The sequence below is a fragment of the Rhamphochromis longiceps genome, linkage group LG16 (assembly GCF_057381845.1).
Source record: "Rhamphochromis longiceps isolate RC_006_pf linkage group LG16, R_longiceps_female_GT1.1, whole genome shotgun sequence".
NCBI lineage: Eukaryota > Metazoa > Chordata > Actinopteri > Cichliformes > Cichlidae > Rhamphochromis > Rhamphochromis longiceps.
Window position 1 is genome coordinate 7,014,340 of NC_140572.1, and position 18,831 is coordinate 7,033,170.

At 39.3% G+C, this 18,831-nt stretch overlaps 1 protein-coding gene across 1 annotated transcript; it reads left to right on the forward strand.

Annotated features, from left to right (window-relative positions):
• Nucleotides 1-6,510: 6,510 nt before the first annotated feature.
• Nucleotides 6,511-18,376, forward strand: sec22a (SEC22 homolog A, vesicle trafficking protein). The gene is made up of 7 exons (XM_085384757.1): nucleotides 6,511-6,640; nucleotides 8,721-8,931; nucleotides 10,697-10,860; nucleotides 12,037-12,216; nucleotides 15,888-16,006; nucleotides 16,586-16,651; nucleotides 16,950-18,376. Exons 2-7 carry the CDS (start codon nucleotides 8,750-8,752, stop codon nucleotides 17,148-17,150), a joined length of 912 nt encoding a protein of 303 aa, XP_085240883.1. The 5' UTR covers nucleotides 6,511-6,640; nucleotides 8,721-8,749; the 3' UTR covers nucleotides 17,151-18,376.
• Nucleotides 18,377-18,831: the final 455 nt, after the last annotated feature.

Below are 18,831 nucleotides of genomic sequence, written 5' to 3' on the forward strand. Positions count from 1 at the left end.
TAACTGTAACGGAATACAGTTACTCATATTTTGTACTTTAAATACGTAACGGGGGTACATGTATTCCGTTACTCCCCAATACTGGTTACACAGCAATAACTCTGTGCATTTAGGCGTGTAGATATGGTCAGCACAACCTGCTGACCTTTTGCTGGTGCCACACAGGCTGGGCTGAGTATTTCAGAAACTGCTGATCTACTGAAAAGGGGAAAATATCCAGTGATTGTCAGTTTTCTGGTGAAAGAAAATGACTTGTTAATGCCAGAGGTCAGAGGAGAATGGCCAGATTGATTTGTGCTGATAGGAAGGCAACAATAACCACTCTTTACAACCAGGGTATACAAAAGTGCATATCTGAATGCAAAGTATGTTAAACCATGAAGCAGATGGACTGAAGCCTCAGACGACTACACCAAGTGCCACTCCCCATGTCTACAATTTGTACAGGCTTATCAAAATTGACAATAGAAGATTGGACAAGTGGTTAAACAATAAATAGGAAGCAACAAACAAACATGCATGGATCCATGCGTCAGTGGTTCAGACTACTGCTGGAGGTGTGATGGTGTGGTGAATATTTTCTTGGCACTCTGGTCTCCTTAGCACCACTTTAACATTATAAGCCTACCTAAGTACTGTTGCTGACCATGTCCATCATTTATGACCACAGCGTGCCCATCTTCTGATGACTGCTTCCAGCAGGACTTGAGCTTTGTGTCCTGTGCCCCAAAGCTCAAATTTGCTGAAACTGGTTTCTTTAGCATGACGATGAGTAACCAAAGGCCTCCACAGTCACCAGTTTTCAATCCAACAGAGCACCTTTGGAATCTCTGCATAGAGTCCTGTTAAAATCTCAGTTAACTAGAAAAATTTGCATTTCCTGCGAAAATGCAGTGTGGATGCCTTAACGGCTGAAGATATCTGCTGAAAAAAGCTGAAAAAGTTGAAACAAAAAAAAAAAAAAGATGCCCTGAGCAGGATTCGAACCTGGCCCTCCTGGTCAAAGGGCAGCTATTTAGCTCACTGAGCCAAACACTTTCTCACAAAGAAAAGGTGGAGAGATTGACAATTGTGCTAGCAGAATTTGGGCAAAAAAAAGGGGGTGAAAATTCTGCTGAAAAGAGTTCAATCAGCAGAATTTCTGCTGAAAAGAGGTGACTGAGCAGAATTCTGCTGAAAAGAGGTTTTTGCTGAAAAAGAGCTGAAAAAGTTTGGATTTGTGCTGAAAAGGGGTTAAAAAAACTGAAAATTTTGCTGAAAAGGGGTGAAAAAAATGAAATTTGTGTTGAAAAGAGTTTAAAAAAAGTTTAACTGTTAAGTGAAAGAAATGTTGCCATAAGCTGGATTTGAACCCAGGCCTCCCAGTCTGAGAACGGATGCTTATCTCACTGAGGTAAAACACAGCTCAGCCCATCATGCAAAATCAGTGACCACATTGATAATGTGTTCCATTCATTTCAATGGTCAAAAGTCATAACACACATCAGCAGAAATAGCAGAATTTTTTAAAGTTTAAACATAGCATTTCTGCTAAAACTTAGTATTTATGCTAAATAATATTTTTTTCCTGCCAAATCATAGCATTTGTGCTGGAACACAGAAAGTTCCACCAAATCATACAATTTGTACTAAAACATTATTTATGATTTAGCAGAAACATTGGGACTTGGTAGAAATACTATGATTTACATAAAATACTTTGACTTAGCAGAAGTACTACAATCTAGGAAAAAAGTACTAAAGCATAGCAGAAATTCTATCATTGAGCAGAATTACTAGGATTTAGAAGAAATACTAAGATTTGGCACAAACACTGATGTGGCTCAAGAACCTTTATTATGCAGTTATACTATGATTTGGAAGAAATACTATACTTTGGCACAAATACTATGATTTGGAAGAAATACTATGTTTTAGCACAAATACTATGATTTGGCTCAAATACTATAACTATCCTCGGTCAGAAGGAGAGGCTGACATCCAGGGATTAGATTACCACGAGGTGGAGTTTATTGCGGTCAGATGGATGGTACAGGGAGGTATGGCATACAGTAGGAGGATGTGGAGAGGTGATATGGTGTGGTTTCTATGATTAAGAACAGGGTATGCATTACAACATGCATACAGATTAAAGATTAAGAAAACTGGTAACAAATTCCTCCACTACAAATCAGTCTGATGCCACTTTTTACAGGGTTCCCGTTTACTAAGGCACTACCCAAAAGGCGCCACAAGAGGGCACTCCAACACAAGAGATGACCTATTTACACTGATGCACTTAGTAAACAGCCCCTACTTAGCCACTACATAATACAGTGATATTACAGTATACAAATTCACACAAATACTATGATTTGGCAGAAATACTATGACTGAGTAGTAATACTATAACATAACAGATTTCCTAAAAAAAACTATTAAATTGCAGTAATTCTATGACTTGGCAGAGATACTACGTTTTAGCACAAATACTATAACAACGCAGAAATACTATGACTTAGTAGTAATACTATAACATAACAGTTCAATGTTCTTGCACAAATACCACAATATGGCAGAAATACTATGTTTTAGCACAAATACTGTGATTTGGTATAAATACTATGATTTGGCACACATACTATATTCCGCAGATACACTATAACATAACAGATATTCTACAACTTAGTAGTAATACTATAACATAACAGAATTATTATTTGGGCACAAATACCACGATTTGGCAAAAATACTATGATTGGGTACAAATACTATGATTTGGCAATAATACTGCATTTTAACACAACTACTGAGATTTAATTGAAATACTATGATTTAGAAGAAATACTATTACTCCATACAAATACGATACTTTGGGACAAATACTATGTTTTGGTTCCAATACTATGATGTGCAACAAATACTATGATTTGGCACAAGTACTATGATTTAGTACAAATACTATGATTTGGCAGAAATACTATGACTTAGTAGTAATACTATAACATAACAGATTTCCTAAAAAAAACTATGAAATTGCATTAATTCTATGACTTGGCAGAGATACTACGTTTTAGCACAAATACTATAACAACGCAGAAATACTATGACTTAGTAGTAATACTATAACATAACAGTTCAATGTTCTTGCACAAATACCACAATATGGCAGAAATACTATGTTTTAGCAAAAATACTGTGATTTGGTGTAAATACTACGATTTGGCACACATACTATATTCCGCAGATACACTATAACATAACAGATATTCTACGACTTAGTAGTAATACTATAACATAACAGAATCATTAATTAGACACAAATACCACGATTTGGCAAAAATACTATGATTGGGTACAAATACTATGATTTGGCAATAATACTGCATTTTAACACAACTACTGAGATTTGATTGAAATACTATGATTTAGAAGAAATACTATTACTCAATACAAATACGATGCTTTGGGACAAATACTATGTTTTGGTTCCAATACTATGATGTTCAACAAATACTATGATTTGGCACAAGTACTATGATTTAGTACAAATACTATGATTTGGCAGAAATACTATGCCTTAGTAGTAATACTATAACATAAGAGATATACTATGGTTTTGCAGACATACTATGTTTTTGCACAAATACCATGATTTGGCACAAATGCTATGATTTAGCAGAAATACTATGATTGGGTACAAATACTATGATTTGGCAATAATACTGCGTTTTAACAACAACTACTGAGATTTGATTGAAATACTATGATTTAGAAGAAATACTATGACTCCATACAAATACGATGCTTTGGCACAAATACTATGATTTGGCAGAAATACTATGACTTAGTAGTAATACTATAACATAACAGATTTCCTAAAAAAAACTATGAAATTGCAGTAATTCTATGACTTGGCAGAGATACTACGTTTTAGTACAAATACTATAACAATGCAGAAATACTATGACTTAGTAGTAATACTATAACATAACAGTTCAATGTTCTTGCACAAATACCACAATATGGCAGAAATACTATGTTTTACCACAAATACTGTGATTTGGTATAAATACTGCGATTTGGCACACACACTATGATTTGGCAGAAATACTATGCCTTAGTAGTAATACTATAACATAACAGATATACTATGGTTTTGCAGACATACTATGTTTTTGCACAAATACCATGATTTGGCACAAATGCTATGATTTAGCAGAAATACTATGATTGGGTATAAATACTATGATTTGGCACAAGTACTATGATTTAGTACAAATACTATGATTGGGCAGAAGTACCATGTTTCAGTACAAATACTATGATTTGGCAGGAATACTCTGGTTTAGCAGAAATACTGTAATTTGGCATAAATACTATAATTTGGGATAAATACTATGATTTGGCACATATAATATATTCAGCACATATATTATAAAATAACAGAAATGTTTGGCCCCAAAACCATGATTTTGCACAAATACCATTATTTTGCAAAAATACTATGAATTGGCAGAAATACTATGATTTAGCAGAAGTACTAAGACTTGAAATCTATAATGATGTCAACCCGAGAAAGAGCCACTTGCCACTGACGCATTTAAATGCCGAGAATGTGTTTGCGCGTCTGTTTAGACCGTGTCACTACAAATGACGGCACCGCCTTCTCCGCACCTGATGCTTTCTCCACTAAACACTCACCGAGACTTGTGGCTATTCATCATCTTGTCAGCACCAGTAGATATCCATCATCCACTTTCACTGTGTGTCTGTAGCTCTCGCTTCCTTTCACGCGCACGTGCACAGGGCATGAGGGTAGTGAGGAGGGCCCTTCAGGCTGACACATTAACAGGGCTCCTGGGAGATTGCATGGGTATGTGTGAAGGATGAGTCGGCTAACCATCTCTGTACTGGTGTTTTCATTTCCTCTAGCCAAAGTGCTGCCTGTTTTTTTTCCTCTATATTCTAACAGGAAATAGTGGAAAGTGAATAAAATGCTGATGCCGGTGAACGGTCCACATTAGGCCTGAGTGCGCCACTAAAGCTTGGCAGGGTCTGGGTGCACCTTTATTCATTTTTCATGTTTTAATTTTAGCATAAAATATACTCTGCATCAGATGCCTTGGAGTTGGGCTAATTTGTGATTGTGTTCTCTGGGAAAGCAACTGGAGCAAGTAGGGTTCAGAATGAAAAAAGGAACAGTGTCTAACAAAGATAATGAGCTCATGAATATTCTGCAGTAGGACTTTATTTACTCATCTCTACATTGAACTGTAAACAGTATTTAGAAGTGTTTTGTTATCTGCAGTATGTTTTCCTTTTTCATGCGCATAAATTAAAAAAAAAAGGGAATGTAATTTAAGGGAATCTGTTGAAGTCAAGTTATTCTCGAATATAAGTGAGTTCCAGGAAGTTTTTACTGACACAAGATTGATTCAGTTGGAAGGACCAGAGTCATGGCTTCATCACAAAAACGTCTGAGTGAATTATGCAAAGCACAGTCTATAAAAGATTCTTTTTTTCCCCTTTTTTTTTGGAAGAAGTTCTGCAGGATAGATGAAGTTTAAAATGAGCTGTTTGGTCACAATCCCCAAAGGAGTGTTTGGGCAGTAAAAAGGTGCAGCATTTGATGAACACAGCCCCTCGCCAACTGTTAAGCAGCAGGGCGTAAATATTATGCTATGGAGTGTGTGGCTGCCAGTGGCGCAGGAAATATTACAGGTCTGAAATGAAGATGGATTCCACTAAGTTCATTCGAGAAAGTAAAAATGGAAATAAACTGGCTTCTTCTGGGCCGAAACTTACTTAAAAGTCCATCATTAGAAATCTTGCAGCGCGAAGACACCAGCAGTGACGGCAACAAGCTCTCGGCGCACATCCACATGAGGTAAAGAGACCTCACACAGAAATCCTTCAAACCGAAAGTATTATAGAAGTACTGACTGAGAAAGGTACCCAGACTTTTGCTCATGGTGTAATCTGTGCGTGTGTACGTCATCGTGTGAGGCATTTTTTAGTATTTTGGAAGATGTTTGTATGTTATTCCCCAAATAGAAAATTTACAGCTCTCTCTCTCTCTCTCTCTCTCTCTCTCTCTCTCTCTCTCTCTCTGTGCGTATGTATGTGTGTGTGTAAATACATGTTAATAATGTGTCAAACGTGTTGTTATATTCCTTAAAAGGCTTTGTTTGATTTTTTTTTTTAGACAAGTAGAGAAGTAAATGACAGTTAAAAAAAGAAAGACATTGACTCTTTTGTCTATTTAAGATTTTAATGTGAATTTCTTCAGTTTTACTCCCAATTTAAAATCAGCTTATCAGATCAGATTTGGCACACGGTATTTCAAAAATATTCGTGATATTTAAAAATGTAACAAAACATATAATAAAGGAATATATATATATATATATATATATATATATATATATATATATATATATATATATATATATATATATATATATATATATAAATTTCTTATTATTATTTATTTTTTAGTCCGTGACGCCGGTGAGGTTGTTTTCCCACAATGCACAGCGAAACAGCCACGTAAACCATCGTAGCATCAGCGCTGCCTGCGGCTTGCCTAGCTGCCTCAGCTTCCTGTATAGCTACACCTTCCAGATGTGCAGATGATGATGCAGGACGCATTTCCCAGGTATTATATTATTGCTCTGGGTTGCGGATGTGCTAACTAACTAGCTGTTAATCGCCGCGCTGATTAAACTAAGGTTGAAGTTCAATGCTGTTGGTGAACACGCTAATAGTTAGCTGCTAACCTTTGCTAGCTTGTTAAACTGTCCTGTAGATTGTAAAGTCTTGTTTCCACACAAGATAAATTGATCGTTAACACCACCGGCAAACGTTAAAAGCAACGTGTAACGTCAGGTAATCTACCAGTTTATTGTTCGCACATGTAAACATAGCCAACCATTAGCTAATGAAACACTGCTCTTAAAGTTGGGATTAAAGTAGCCGAAAGGTGAGACAGTTTGTCTCCGCAATCTAGTGTCGCTGCCTTTTTTTTTTTTAGTTAATCCAGGACTTAACGTTGTACTCGCGCCTTTTATTTGAGTTGTCTTGAAGTTCTGAGTTGTCTCGCCTTTTTCTCTGGGTGCAGTGAAAGCACTTAAAGCCTCAAATCGACTCCTCATAACCTTCATTCAGTCCGTGGAGCTGTCCATGGTTCTCACATGATGTTTATTGATTACAGAAAATTTACGTGAAGGCCATAGTTGAGTAGAAGAAACCTTTGTTTAGAAAGCCAGTGACTAATGAGACAACATTTCACCAGTCTAGTGGTTTTAGTCTTTCTACAGGGTGCTGAATGTGCATCCAGATAGGAGAAAGTGAAATTCCCAGTAAAGGCTCACCTCAGTTTCCAGTGAGACATCAGAAAGGCAGCCAAGCTCAGTCAGATTTCTGCCAACAATCTTCGTCCATAGTTTGACTTTCTCCATGGTTTGTTTTTTTTAATCAAGGTAAAGTAACGAAACTGGCAGATGCATTGCAAAGGAGATGAAAATGTATAATTAACCATTTCCTAAATCTTCAGTGCTGGTGCAAGATCACCAAAGCCCCCAAAATCAATTAGAATACGCTCAAAATGAGATTTTTACTAAGTAACTTAACACGTAATGAAACTTGCTTTATGCTTTTAGCAAGTCATGTTTGGTAGTGATTGAATTTGGTAACAAACGGACTGCAAACGAATAAACATTTCCTTTTTGAGGCGCTGCTTTAATTTAGAAAAAATGTCTGTTTATAATCTTCCGTGTGTTGTAATTTTACATTTTTTGGCATCCCCCCCCTGGAAGTACTCACACTCTCACTCTATGCTGCTTTTGTATTACTCACAAGTAGATGGCTGCTTTAAAATATTTATTATATAGTATATCTCCACGGACGACACTTGGCGTTAATATTGTTTCTAAGTGCTGTGATAAAAGCATATAGAAGATATTCCCCGTTTTGTTTGTCTTCTCATCCGACCTTGGTCTGGTTTTGAAGGTAGTTCTTAGTTGTGGTACCTGACACTTCGCTGATTCTGCTCACGTCACGGATCCTGTGGACTTGTCAGTCAAGGAGGAAGGAAATTGACCGGAATTCAAATCGCATGCAGGAGGACAAACGTGGAAAGTGTCCCGCTAACGCACATTCTCAGCTTCTCAGTAGATACCAGTGATCGGAGATTTTGAATGCTAAAAAAATTAGTTAGTTTAAAAAAATATATATATATCTATATAAATAACTAATTGCACTGTTGTAGCTTGAATACTAAAACAAACTGTTAAATATTTCATGTTCAGATAGATGAGTGTGCAGACATTATCCATTAAGCAATCAAGTGAGGTTAGAGGTCACCACAGTAATCTATATTATCCTGAGAGGAAAACAGTCAGTGTCTGAGTGCTCGGTGTGTTCATCTCAGTTTGTTATTAAACCTCCCAAAACATTGTACATTTACAAAAACCTGATATTTGAGAATTTAATAAGGAACTGATTTTTTTTCTGCCATTTGTAGAGTGATAAATGGAAAGCAATGCTGTGACCAAAGACTGAGTTGCAACTTAATATAATTTTCATTGTTTCTTTTACTGAAGTATTAGTCATTTAGTCTAAATTGTCATGAAATCTATAAAGCTTTGTCAACACATCAAAATCCCAAGTTCAATGATGAAAAAGCAGAACATTTCCTTGCTGCACTCACAGATCTGTGCCATCTCCCTCGTTTGCAGGCCTTCAGCGAGACTGCCAGAGCTGTAAGATGTCGATGGTGTTGTTTGCCTCTGTGGTCCGAGTCGGGGACGGCCTGCCTCTCTCAGCATCCACTGATTATGAGCAGGACAAAGAGCTTCAGGAAACAAAGAGGCTCCTCAAAGGTCTCTCCAAGAAACTCGGCCAGTTTCCTGACCGCTGCACACTTAGGACTGGACCATACAACATCAAGTAGGTCTTTACTCTTAGCAAAAGATCCAGTTATTCTGCTCTGTTAAATGTTAAATAACTTTTGGTATTAACATGTTTCAAATGGGCCGTTTTGGTGTAAAAAAGGTCTGTTTGGCTTGAGTAAGATAATATCAGTTTAAAGGTGTAGGGTTAGTTTTTCCTTCGATTTTGACTAAAACCTCTTTTGGACAAGGGCCGAAATATTCGCGCATTTTTAAGCATCTGCATTCACTCAGTGTATCTTCAATTCCCGGTATAAAACCAAAATCTAGACAATGCATTTTTAATGACCCATGGGTGGTGAAATAGCCTGCTGTTGACAGTTTTACTGCTTTCTTTCTGACCCCTCTAACACACATGTGGTTAAAGAAAATACAGAAAAAGCGTTTAAATTTGAGCGATTTGACAGCTCGGGCTTCATTTGAGGTGTCAGACGGTTCCTGAAAGCTCTGCTTGTGCTTAGGGAATGGCTTTGAAACTCTCAAGCATTGTTTGTTAAAAGCTAATTAGTCTTATTACGACAGAGGACATGACCTTAGAGAACCTCACCGCCAACCATCAATGGGCCGGCTATACCTTTCAACAACCACAGAGTCTCCTTTTGATACGTCTCTTTAATCAGTGAGAGCTCGAAGCTTCTGAGGAGTGCGGACGTCTAAAGGCTGCTGAAGTTCAAAATGAAAGAGGCGGCGTTTAAAGTCACCGGTTAATCTGTCCTGTGATATTCCCGGTTCTTCAGTGGCCCTTGTCATGTCTGTAATATTTGTGTGTTGTGAAAGCTAGATGAAATTCCTTTTTCAGCAGATTTAATCCAGGAGGTTTTAGAACATCGGCTCGCTTGCTTAATGCCCCAAGTTTTACACAGTGATTTAGAGAATGCACATCACTGGAAGCAATTTAGGGACTAGTTTACTTCTGTAATATTTGAACATACTCGCACTGTAAGTCACAGTTATGAATCATCAGTTATATCGTGGGATTTAATCCAGTTTTATTTTAGCTGTTACCCACAGTGGAGTTATGATTTATTTTCTAATATTCGGTGAGGTTTTATAGACACAGTCAGGCAGCTCCGAGACAGATATTGGTAAACGTATTTGTCCAGGGGTTTATTGTAAAGCACATTGCAACTTACAGGTTCAATTCAGTGTTTATTATATATGCACCAGCAGCTTGTGAAACTAAAGGGCACAATAAAAATGAATCCATCAATTCAAATTGTGGGTAAGGGGCCCGCCTCCATCCCACCCTTAAACGTGAGTCATTTGCTTCAATTTCTGATGCGTATGTATGTGGCTACTCAGATCAGATTGACTCTCATTCCTCAGATATCGTCAACACCGCGAGTTTTTCTTTCCATGATAATCATCATATTAGTCTCAACTCTTTATTGACATTCAGGTTTCATATCCATTCAGATGCGCTCCGAGCTATTCTGGTAATGTGAACGTCTTTGTGTTTGGGGAATTTAATTTGCACTTAGTGTATCAATTAACACTGCAAGGCCAGCACATAGTTGTTTCTGCAGAGGTGGATTTGGATGCGAGCCATTGTGTTAAATTAACTGTGAAAGTGTGGCGTTGAAGCAGAGATGCGCTTAAATTGTGTTTGCTCTGTGTTTAGAGCTGCAACCTGCAGAAGTCAGAAATGCCTTTGTGTCCCTGGATATAGCTTTGTGTCCTAATTACAGATTCCCAGGGTTTCTGTCGAGAGGAAGAGTGGCACGCTGCATTAGAGCAATAATATTTGTGTTTGTGTGTTTCAGTTTTACGAGCTCGCTGGGCGTTGGATACCTGATGGTATGCACTGCAAGTTATCCCAATGTTTTGGCCTTCTGCTTCCTGGATGAGCTACAGAAGGAGTTTATTGTCACCTATGACACCAAACGGATCGAGAGTGCTATGCGGCCCTACTCCTTCATCGAATTTGGTGAGTCCGTGGAACTGTGTGTTTCAGCCGAAACGACCATGTGGGAAATATGATGTCAGCTTTTCAAATTAAAACGGGTGCCATGTCTGATGGTACCTATCAGATGTAAAATTGGCCTCATTCTTTACAATATTCAGTTTTTAAAGTTTCTCCTGGGTAGTGCACAAATTTTACAATACGGGGTCACAGTCAGTAAATTTCAGATACAAAAAAGAGAGTTTGATGGCCTGGGACTAGTCAAAAAGTATTTTATGCTAGTTGATTGGATAGTTAACCTACCAAACCTACTTATGACTTCACCTGCGAAACAAAAGCACTACATCAGTCATCGTTACCTAAAAGGTTTTTTCCTTGCCGTCGTTTTAAAGAGGCTTTTGAGGACGGGCCTCACATATTACTCCCAATTACAACAACGAAAACCAATCTCACCAAAATGAAATGAGCTCGAGCTGTTATTGGTGTCAACCATCAAACAAAATTTGAAAATGATCATTTAAAAAACTTGGATGCGAGACAACTAACAAATAGACAAACAAACAAAACTGATTACATAGTCCCCCCCACCCTCCCCCCCACCGCGGGGAGAACAAACTTAAATATGATCTTATCCACCGATGTTTGAGTTGCACAGAGACAAAATAGCAGTTTTAAGAAAAGCTGTCTGTATTCACATAAACTGTCAGCTCAGTTTGTTATGATCTTTAAATTTGGCCACTGCGCTGCAGGCTGCCAGCAGCTGTCCTACTTTCTGTCACAGCCATACCTGCAGGACGCAGGGGTGAGTCTACAGGGCAGCATGGAGCCTACTCAACTAGATTTACTTCAGAGCTTTGGTAACAGTATTTTACAGATGTAAATAAACATAAAGACATGAATAAACAATTTTAAATATAATTAATAGACTAAATTAGGTTTACATATAAAACATTGTTTTTGTGGACAGTAAAACTGAGACACTGGCCCAGCGTATGAAATAGCATTTTTGTTATGTAATATGTGATATGCAGTGTTTCTGTCTATTGTTGATCGAAAATGTTTTTGTTTATTCAGAAATCATTTTCCACTTCCACATTAACAGCATCTTGCTGTGTCACACAAAGGGTGCATTTGGTTCTGCCCGGCTTTGCTCTTTGTATTATTAATCAGCTCTTTGTTGTGCTGACTGTTATCCCTCAGACACCTTCATCCAGAAGACCAAACAGCGCTACAATAACCCTCGTTCCCTGTCCACCAAGATCAACCTGGCTGACATGCAGACAGAGATCAAGCTGCGACCGCCCTACCAGCTCTCCCCTGAGGACCTGCGGGCTATCAATGGATTCTCAGTGCACGCACCTTCAAAGTACAAGGGCATAGGTAGGACATAAGCTGCACACGTATGCGTGCAAAGTATGAGAGAGGCTTGTAATGAATTTATATACGTACAGCATTTAAAGATGCATTTATTCATGTGCATAAATATATATACAGGGTGTGCATGTACATTAAATTTAGATATTTAATCTTATTATTTGTATTAATTTTTCATTCTTAACATTGATGGTATTGACCACAAGACTGTGACATGATGTACATAGTTGCTTTTCCCTCAAAATGTTCCTGGAAAAGGAAAACAGGAAGTGCTACATGGCTTTAAAGACTTTCAAAGCAGACTCTGATGAAGACTTCAAGTTGATATGCGTTGCTCTGTTTTGCTTGCTCATTTCAACCTAAACAAAATGCCTCAGGAAGCATCTGTTTTTTTATCCTTTATCGAGGTTTTTTGGACAAATCAGAAATATTAACCCCAGAGTTCAGAGCAAGTTTTATACCCCTGCCATTAGAGCTGGGCGAAATGAGATTTTTTCATATCACGATATTTTTTTTTCATTTCAGGCGATAACGATATCTATCACGATATCAGCCAAATAACTATATTTGTAAGATTTAAATGTGCCGTTGCTCACAAGTAAAATGTGAAATAATCAGCAGCTTGTTTTTAAATATTTATTTCCCATAATAAGTTCAACAGGGTAGATGTACTTAAGGAACATGAGACTTTTTCAGATAAATAAAGGCAAATATTGCAAACTACACAAAAGGCAGCCGCTAAAGCGTTTAAGTTTCAAAACAGAACAAACGAAACAGACTAAATTGTCAATTCCACTTAGAAACAAAATATTAATTCTAAAAATAAATCTTAGTTTGTTTTACAGAAGAACAGACAAAACTGACTAACTTTTGTCAATATCAAATAAACTGAGAACTAAAAGGAAATTCTCAATCTCTCCTTGTTGTATAGCTGAGCTTTTCAAACAGTTTTAACAGTTACTTTAGTCTGACAAAAGCCGAATGACGAATTAGCGCTTCCAGTCAGAGACTGAGGCTACGTCCACACGTACACGGGTATTTTTGAAAACTGAGATTTTCCGTTTTCGTTTTAAAAAATAATCCCGTCCACACATAAAGGCAGAAATGAAGGAAAACGCTGCTATGAACATGCCAAAGCAGCAGGTGGCGCTAGATTCCTAACCGTGCAGAAATGTTGGCCAATCAGAAGTCTAGAAGCCTCGGTGGGAAAAAGTAAACAAAGCTGCGGCATAGAAGCAGAACCGAGTCGTATGTGTGGACGGACAGTAACTGTGTGTATATGTAAGCATTTAAACACTGCAGAGAGTAGAATTAACAGTATTGTAGAAATTCATTTCACCGAAACAATAACGTGGCGCACAGTGTGACGCATGCACCAGTTTATTGTATTTCCAGACTTGCTTTCGGCACAATTTACAGTGCACGCTACTCTGTTTTTTGTCAGACTTGAAATAGCCGAAACACCTTCACACTACGGAACTTCTATGGCTCTTCCGTTCGACAATCTCTCCGGCATTGGAACCATCATCCGTTTTCTCTTCGGTCACGCTCGGTTGATTTTTCTAGTCGGCACACTCATTTCCTCCATTACGCGCTGGCTGCTTCCCAAACAAACACACGTGCGGCTTGGCACTTGTGCTGTACGTAACAAGTCACGCGACGTGACGCTGCGGCTGTGATTGGTTCGGCTCTGCGCTACCTAATTTGGATTGGCTGACCTTTTTTTTTTTTTTTTTTTTTTAAGAGGACAAGAGCGGCGAGGTCTATCGCGATAGCTTAATTTCTCTATCGAGTAAAAGTTATATCGCGATACATATCGTTATCGTTCTATCGCCCAGCTCTACCTGCCATGGACGCACGTTTTTCTGTGATAAACACATTTCCCTGGACCCAGGGCCTCTCCACAGGATCCTAGTCCCTTTTGCTTTTTGAGCTGTTTGTTCACGCCTCTTTTGCTTTTATTAAAATGTATTAATATGCAGTTCAGAACCAAAATGATTCCTCATCGCCGTATTTTCCTGTATCTTCAGTGGATTAACAAAGACATTTCTTAATTACCGTAATTGTCGGGCTATAAGCCGCTACTTTTTGCACAAGCTTTGAACCCTGCGGCTTTTAGTCAGGTGCGGCTTTTCTATGGATTTTCCATGATTTTTGTCATATCGTAAGACGATTTGTTTTGTTTGTTCCGCTGTTGTACGGCACTACGTTGCCTGGCGGAAGGATCGGGGTTCAAGAGTGGTATGTTAGTCACATGTCCGTCCGCCAGGCAACATAGTGCCGTACGAAGTAGCGCGAAAAACAAACTTCAAAGTAGCGCTACGCATTCAGCGGGAGTCGTGGATGACGAGCGGCGATAAACTTGCGAAAAGCAAGTTATGCCCAACTCCACCGGTGGATTCTGACAGCGTGGAAAAGTGCGAAAACATCCACGATCACCAACGGATTTTGAAGGGCTGGACTGCTGCATGATGGAGAGGAGGACACCGCCACGGCCCTTCTGAGGGTGTTCGACTCCGACACTGACAACGAGGATTTCTTTGGTTTTGAAAGTGACAACGAAGGAGAGAAGCGGAGAGTGGATGACGAAGCCATCCTGAGCCTGTTCGTTTCCGACATTGGAGAAGAGGACTTTGGTGGTTTTAGAGCGCAGGAAGAAGAGAAAGATGGTGAATGACTGACTTTTCTTCTTGTTAAAGCTGTGTCACTGCACCTGAGCATAAAAGGTAGTCCGAATCTATTTTCTGGTGTGCTGTAGGTTACTGTTATGTACTACATGTGCAAATATGTACCCATAACTTGTTTTTCAAAATATTAATAAAAGGGGTGTGTCCCCAAACAGCCGTCTCTTTCCTGACAATTCCCTTTGTGCATATTCTCTTACATATGATGAGTCAACATTGAAACACCTGCGGCTTTTAGTCAGGTGCGGCTAATGTATGTACAAAACAGGATTTTCCCCTGATTTTAGCTTGTGCGGCTAATATTCAGGTGCGCTTTGTAGTCCGGGAAATACGGTACAAAGTCTCATTTAAGCCCTAAATATTGAAATATTTATTGAAAGAAAAAAACAAAACATCCGCAGCAGAAGTCATTCAGCTGCTTAAATTTGAAATGGTTACTTTCTGGTGGATTATAAAGGGCAGAGAGAGACTGTGTGATGAGATAGTCATTTTCAAAATGAATCCATTCCGCTGTTGCTTCGTCGTAGCTCAGACCCCGTGCTCTTTACATCGTCCACAAAAACAACCCCTTTTCCCCACTGTCACACCTCAGTTGCCCCAAGCTAAGCGATGCCACCTCGGGTCACTTGTAGCTGTTGTGTTTCCCCCTGACATCCGAGAGAGCAGCTCTCCACGCTCTGCTCACTCTCCGCGGACCTTCCCAGTGTCTTGTTTTTCTGAGAACATAAATCATTTTATCCTGAGGGATGAAGTATGCTAATCTGATAATAGTGACACATTAATTCTTTTACTCTACAAGAATGTTTTGAAAGTGAGATTTGAGAACAGCACATTCTTGGCTTATCTTTGACATTCAGGGATTTATTCCCTTTGTCCTGCACATAATAGCTTTTACATGTGTATATATATAAATGAAATTTTGTCAAATCTAGTTGCTTTGTTGTTCTTCGGAAAGCAGATTTATCCGAGACCTGCGTCCTTGTTCTCTTACAGCTCCCACGCAGATGCTGGAGCCGGTGACTCTCCCGGGAATCGTATCCTGTGTGCTGAGCATCCTCTGTGGGGGGCTGAACCTGCTGCGAGGGGTCCACGCTATAGAGAGCATACTGCAGGTGAGGGCATTCTAGAAACGACTCTCAGATTCAGTTTCTCTTAAAGGGAAATGAATGCTCAATGCAAGGCTGGTTCTAGTTTGATACTTTTAGCTGTCAGTTTTATTTGTAGCAAGAAACTTAGAGGACGAATGAATTCCCGAGGGCTGGGAATGTAGGTCCATCACAGAAAAGCAATCAGGTAGTCAGGAAACGCAGACTTTAAAGGTGGTGGGATTTATTCTAAAGAGAAAATGATGGCAAAGACTTCACTGTAAACATTCATCCCAGTTTACTAATTATCTGCCTGCCTCAACTTTGACGTCATGAGCCACTAATATCTCCTGACTAACATAAACTTATGACTGATTATGGTCTGTCTGGGCTCACGTCACTACCACATGCCTGCCATTGTGTCCCTTGATAGAGCACCTGTCACATCACACTCTATGAACTAGATTAGATCACAGTACATGAAATGCATGAATAAAGATACCTCAACATGTTCTTGTCATATTGGTTTCTTTTTTTGTCCCTACATAAATGACTAGCGCTTCAAAAAACAACAAAAAAACCCAAGCATTTTCTCTGTGTCTGCAGAATGATGATGAAGACTTTAATTACGTGATTGCCTTCTTCCTCGGCACAGCGGCCTGTCTGTATCAGGTAAGTGATAGTCTGCGGTAAGGGGAGCCCATCACTGGCTGACTAACAGCCCTGCACTTTATAGCTCAGCAGCTTGTCAGCTACACATTAGCAAAAGCTCAGTGCCTTTCGGTCCAGTACCTTCTCTAAAAGATTTTGCTCAGCTTTTTTTGTGCAGCTCCTGATACTAAATGGATCACCGCAGACTGGTAGACACAGTGATGGGCACAGAGACATCAAATGGGATTTCTTATGAAAAACATCCCCGCCGGTCATGTGGTCTGCGCATCGTTCACGCTTTCTGTCTTTCTCCTTTCAGTGCTACCTGTTTGCCTACTTCTCAGTCTGGAGGAACAGCAAGTCCTTCCTGGCCTTTGCACTCATCTGTCTTTCCAACATGTATTTGTACGAATTGAGGAACATCTGGCAGATCCTCTTTCACGTGGCGGTGGGCGCCTTCATGACCCTGCAGATCAGACTGAGGCAACCGCTCGGCAAAGCACCGGACTACAATGTCTGACAAAAAAAGATCTGAAACTCAAAGGATAAATGGACCTGTAGTCTGAAAATACTGGAAACAAAATAGAGACAAAAAACAAAAAACCAAGCATCTCGATTCAGTGAGAAAAGCCAAAAGCGATCTCGCAGCAGCGCGGTAGCCCTGTTCAATAAACCCCAGCAGCTGTGAACAGATCTCAGTTTGGACTCTGCTGCAGCTTGAATCATTTATGGACCTTACTGGGAAGCCACTGCCCGATAACAATTTTCGACTTCCTTTCAGTGCATCCATCCCACCTGCAGGACGGATGGAGTTTTGCTCCCTCTGCAAGCACCAAGTATTGAAAGCGACGCCACTCGCTGCCAAATGCATCGGCTAAACAATCACATGAACTTCAGTTACTTGTTCAGTTATTTTTCATCTTCTATGTAAACCCACTGGTTCTCCATCAGGTGCACGACTGGTTTCAGTCATGGTTTAAAACTTCTGCACGTGTGTGTCCTCTTATCTTATTTCGTAAGTGTTTGTCATCGTTTAGACCATTCTGCGTATTTATTTACCGACTGATTTCTCTGACGAAGAATTCTCCAGATTTTATGAATTTTGCTTGGTGATCGCTCCACTTTTATGTACACTTGTGTCTTTTTTTAGTCGCAAAGTAGCTCCTGTTTCAGCCGACGCAAACAGGCTGTTTGCATTCGTACCCTACTTCCTCGCCTACACAGCCTCAAGCATATGCCAGTGTCAAGTGACTGTGTTAATAAACAGGTCTGTGTTGGCAGCGGTATAGATGCATAGCTGCGTTGTCAAAGCCAGAGGCGGCCTGTATCATCTGAACAGCCTCTGGCCTGTTTTTTTATTTTATTTTCCCCTCCCACCGAGCCCCTCAGTTCAGACTTGGCTGCCATTTCTAAAAACAAAAACAAGAAGGAAAAAAACAAAAACTCATCTTTCACATTTAGCCTGTATCAAGGATATTGGCAGTGTTCACATTTAACACGATTATGACACAAAGATGCCATATTTATCGTCATCGGGGATTTATGGAGTGATTTCCCGGCGTTCCTGCATCATCCCAACAACTAACAGCAAACAAAACGAGAAGGGGAGAGAATTGAGTTGTGTTTTTCTTTTTTCTCTCCATGAGCAGTTTCAGTTGTGCCGAGGCTGTCATGACGTTTTTCTTTTTTAATTTACATTTTTTATTTATTTTGGATGATCCCTGTCTCACAGGAAGAAGTGAAAAATGAATCAGAGCATAGACGCGTACGCAGCTTTGCTTTCACGTCCATCTGGCATCTGCACTATTGTTCTGTCCAGAGACTGCTGTAACACTTCATTCTCATGTGATTCATCATCTGAATGTTCTCTGCTTTCCAGCATCGGGTGCCACACCTACATGACCTAATAGCTCCTTTTTTTTTTTACCCTACGGCTCAGACTTGATTGGAACTGAAATGTGATTCGCAAACTTCTAGATTGTTCAAATGTTTTCCACAGCAGTAAACGTGTTGTGTGGGTGTGTGCTGTAAAATAGGAAACTTGAAAGTCAAAGATTTAAGTAATCCAAGTGTGGAACATGAATGTGATCATTTACAGGTCTTTAAATGGAATTTTCTAATCTAAACTTTGAATTTATTTGACACTAGAGACCTGTTATGATTAGAATACAAAATCTTGTTAAATGTTAAAGTTATGAAAT

Bases quoted from the DNA above. Each gene is read 5' to 3' on its own strand.
- sec22a (XM_085384757.1), top strand. From the start codon at position 8,750: ATGTCGATGGTGTTGTTTGCCTCTGTGGTCCGAGTCGGGGACGGCCTG. The intron at 12,217-15,887 runs GTAGGACATAAG...GTTCTCTTACAG, and splicing joins TTCAAAGTACAAGGGCATAG to CTCCCACGCAGATGCTGGAG. The intron at 16,652-16,949 runs GTAAGTGATAGT...TTCTCCTTTCAG, and splicing joins CAGCGGCCTGTCTGTATCAG to TGCTACCTGTTTGCCTACTT.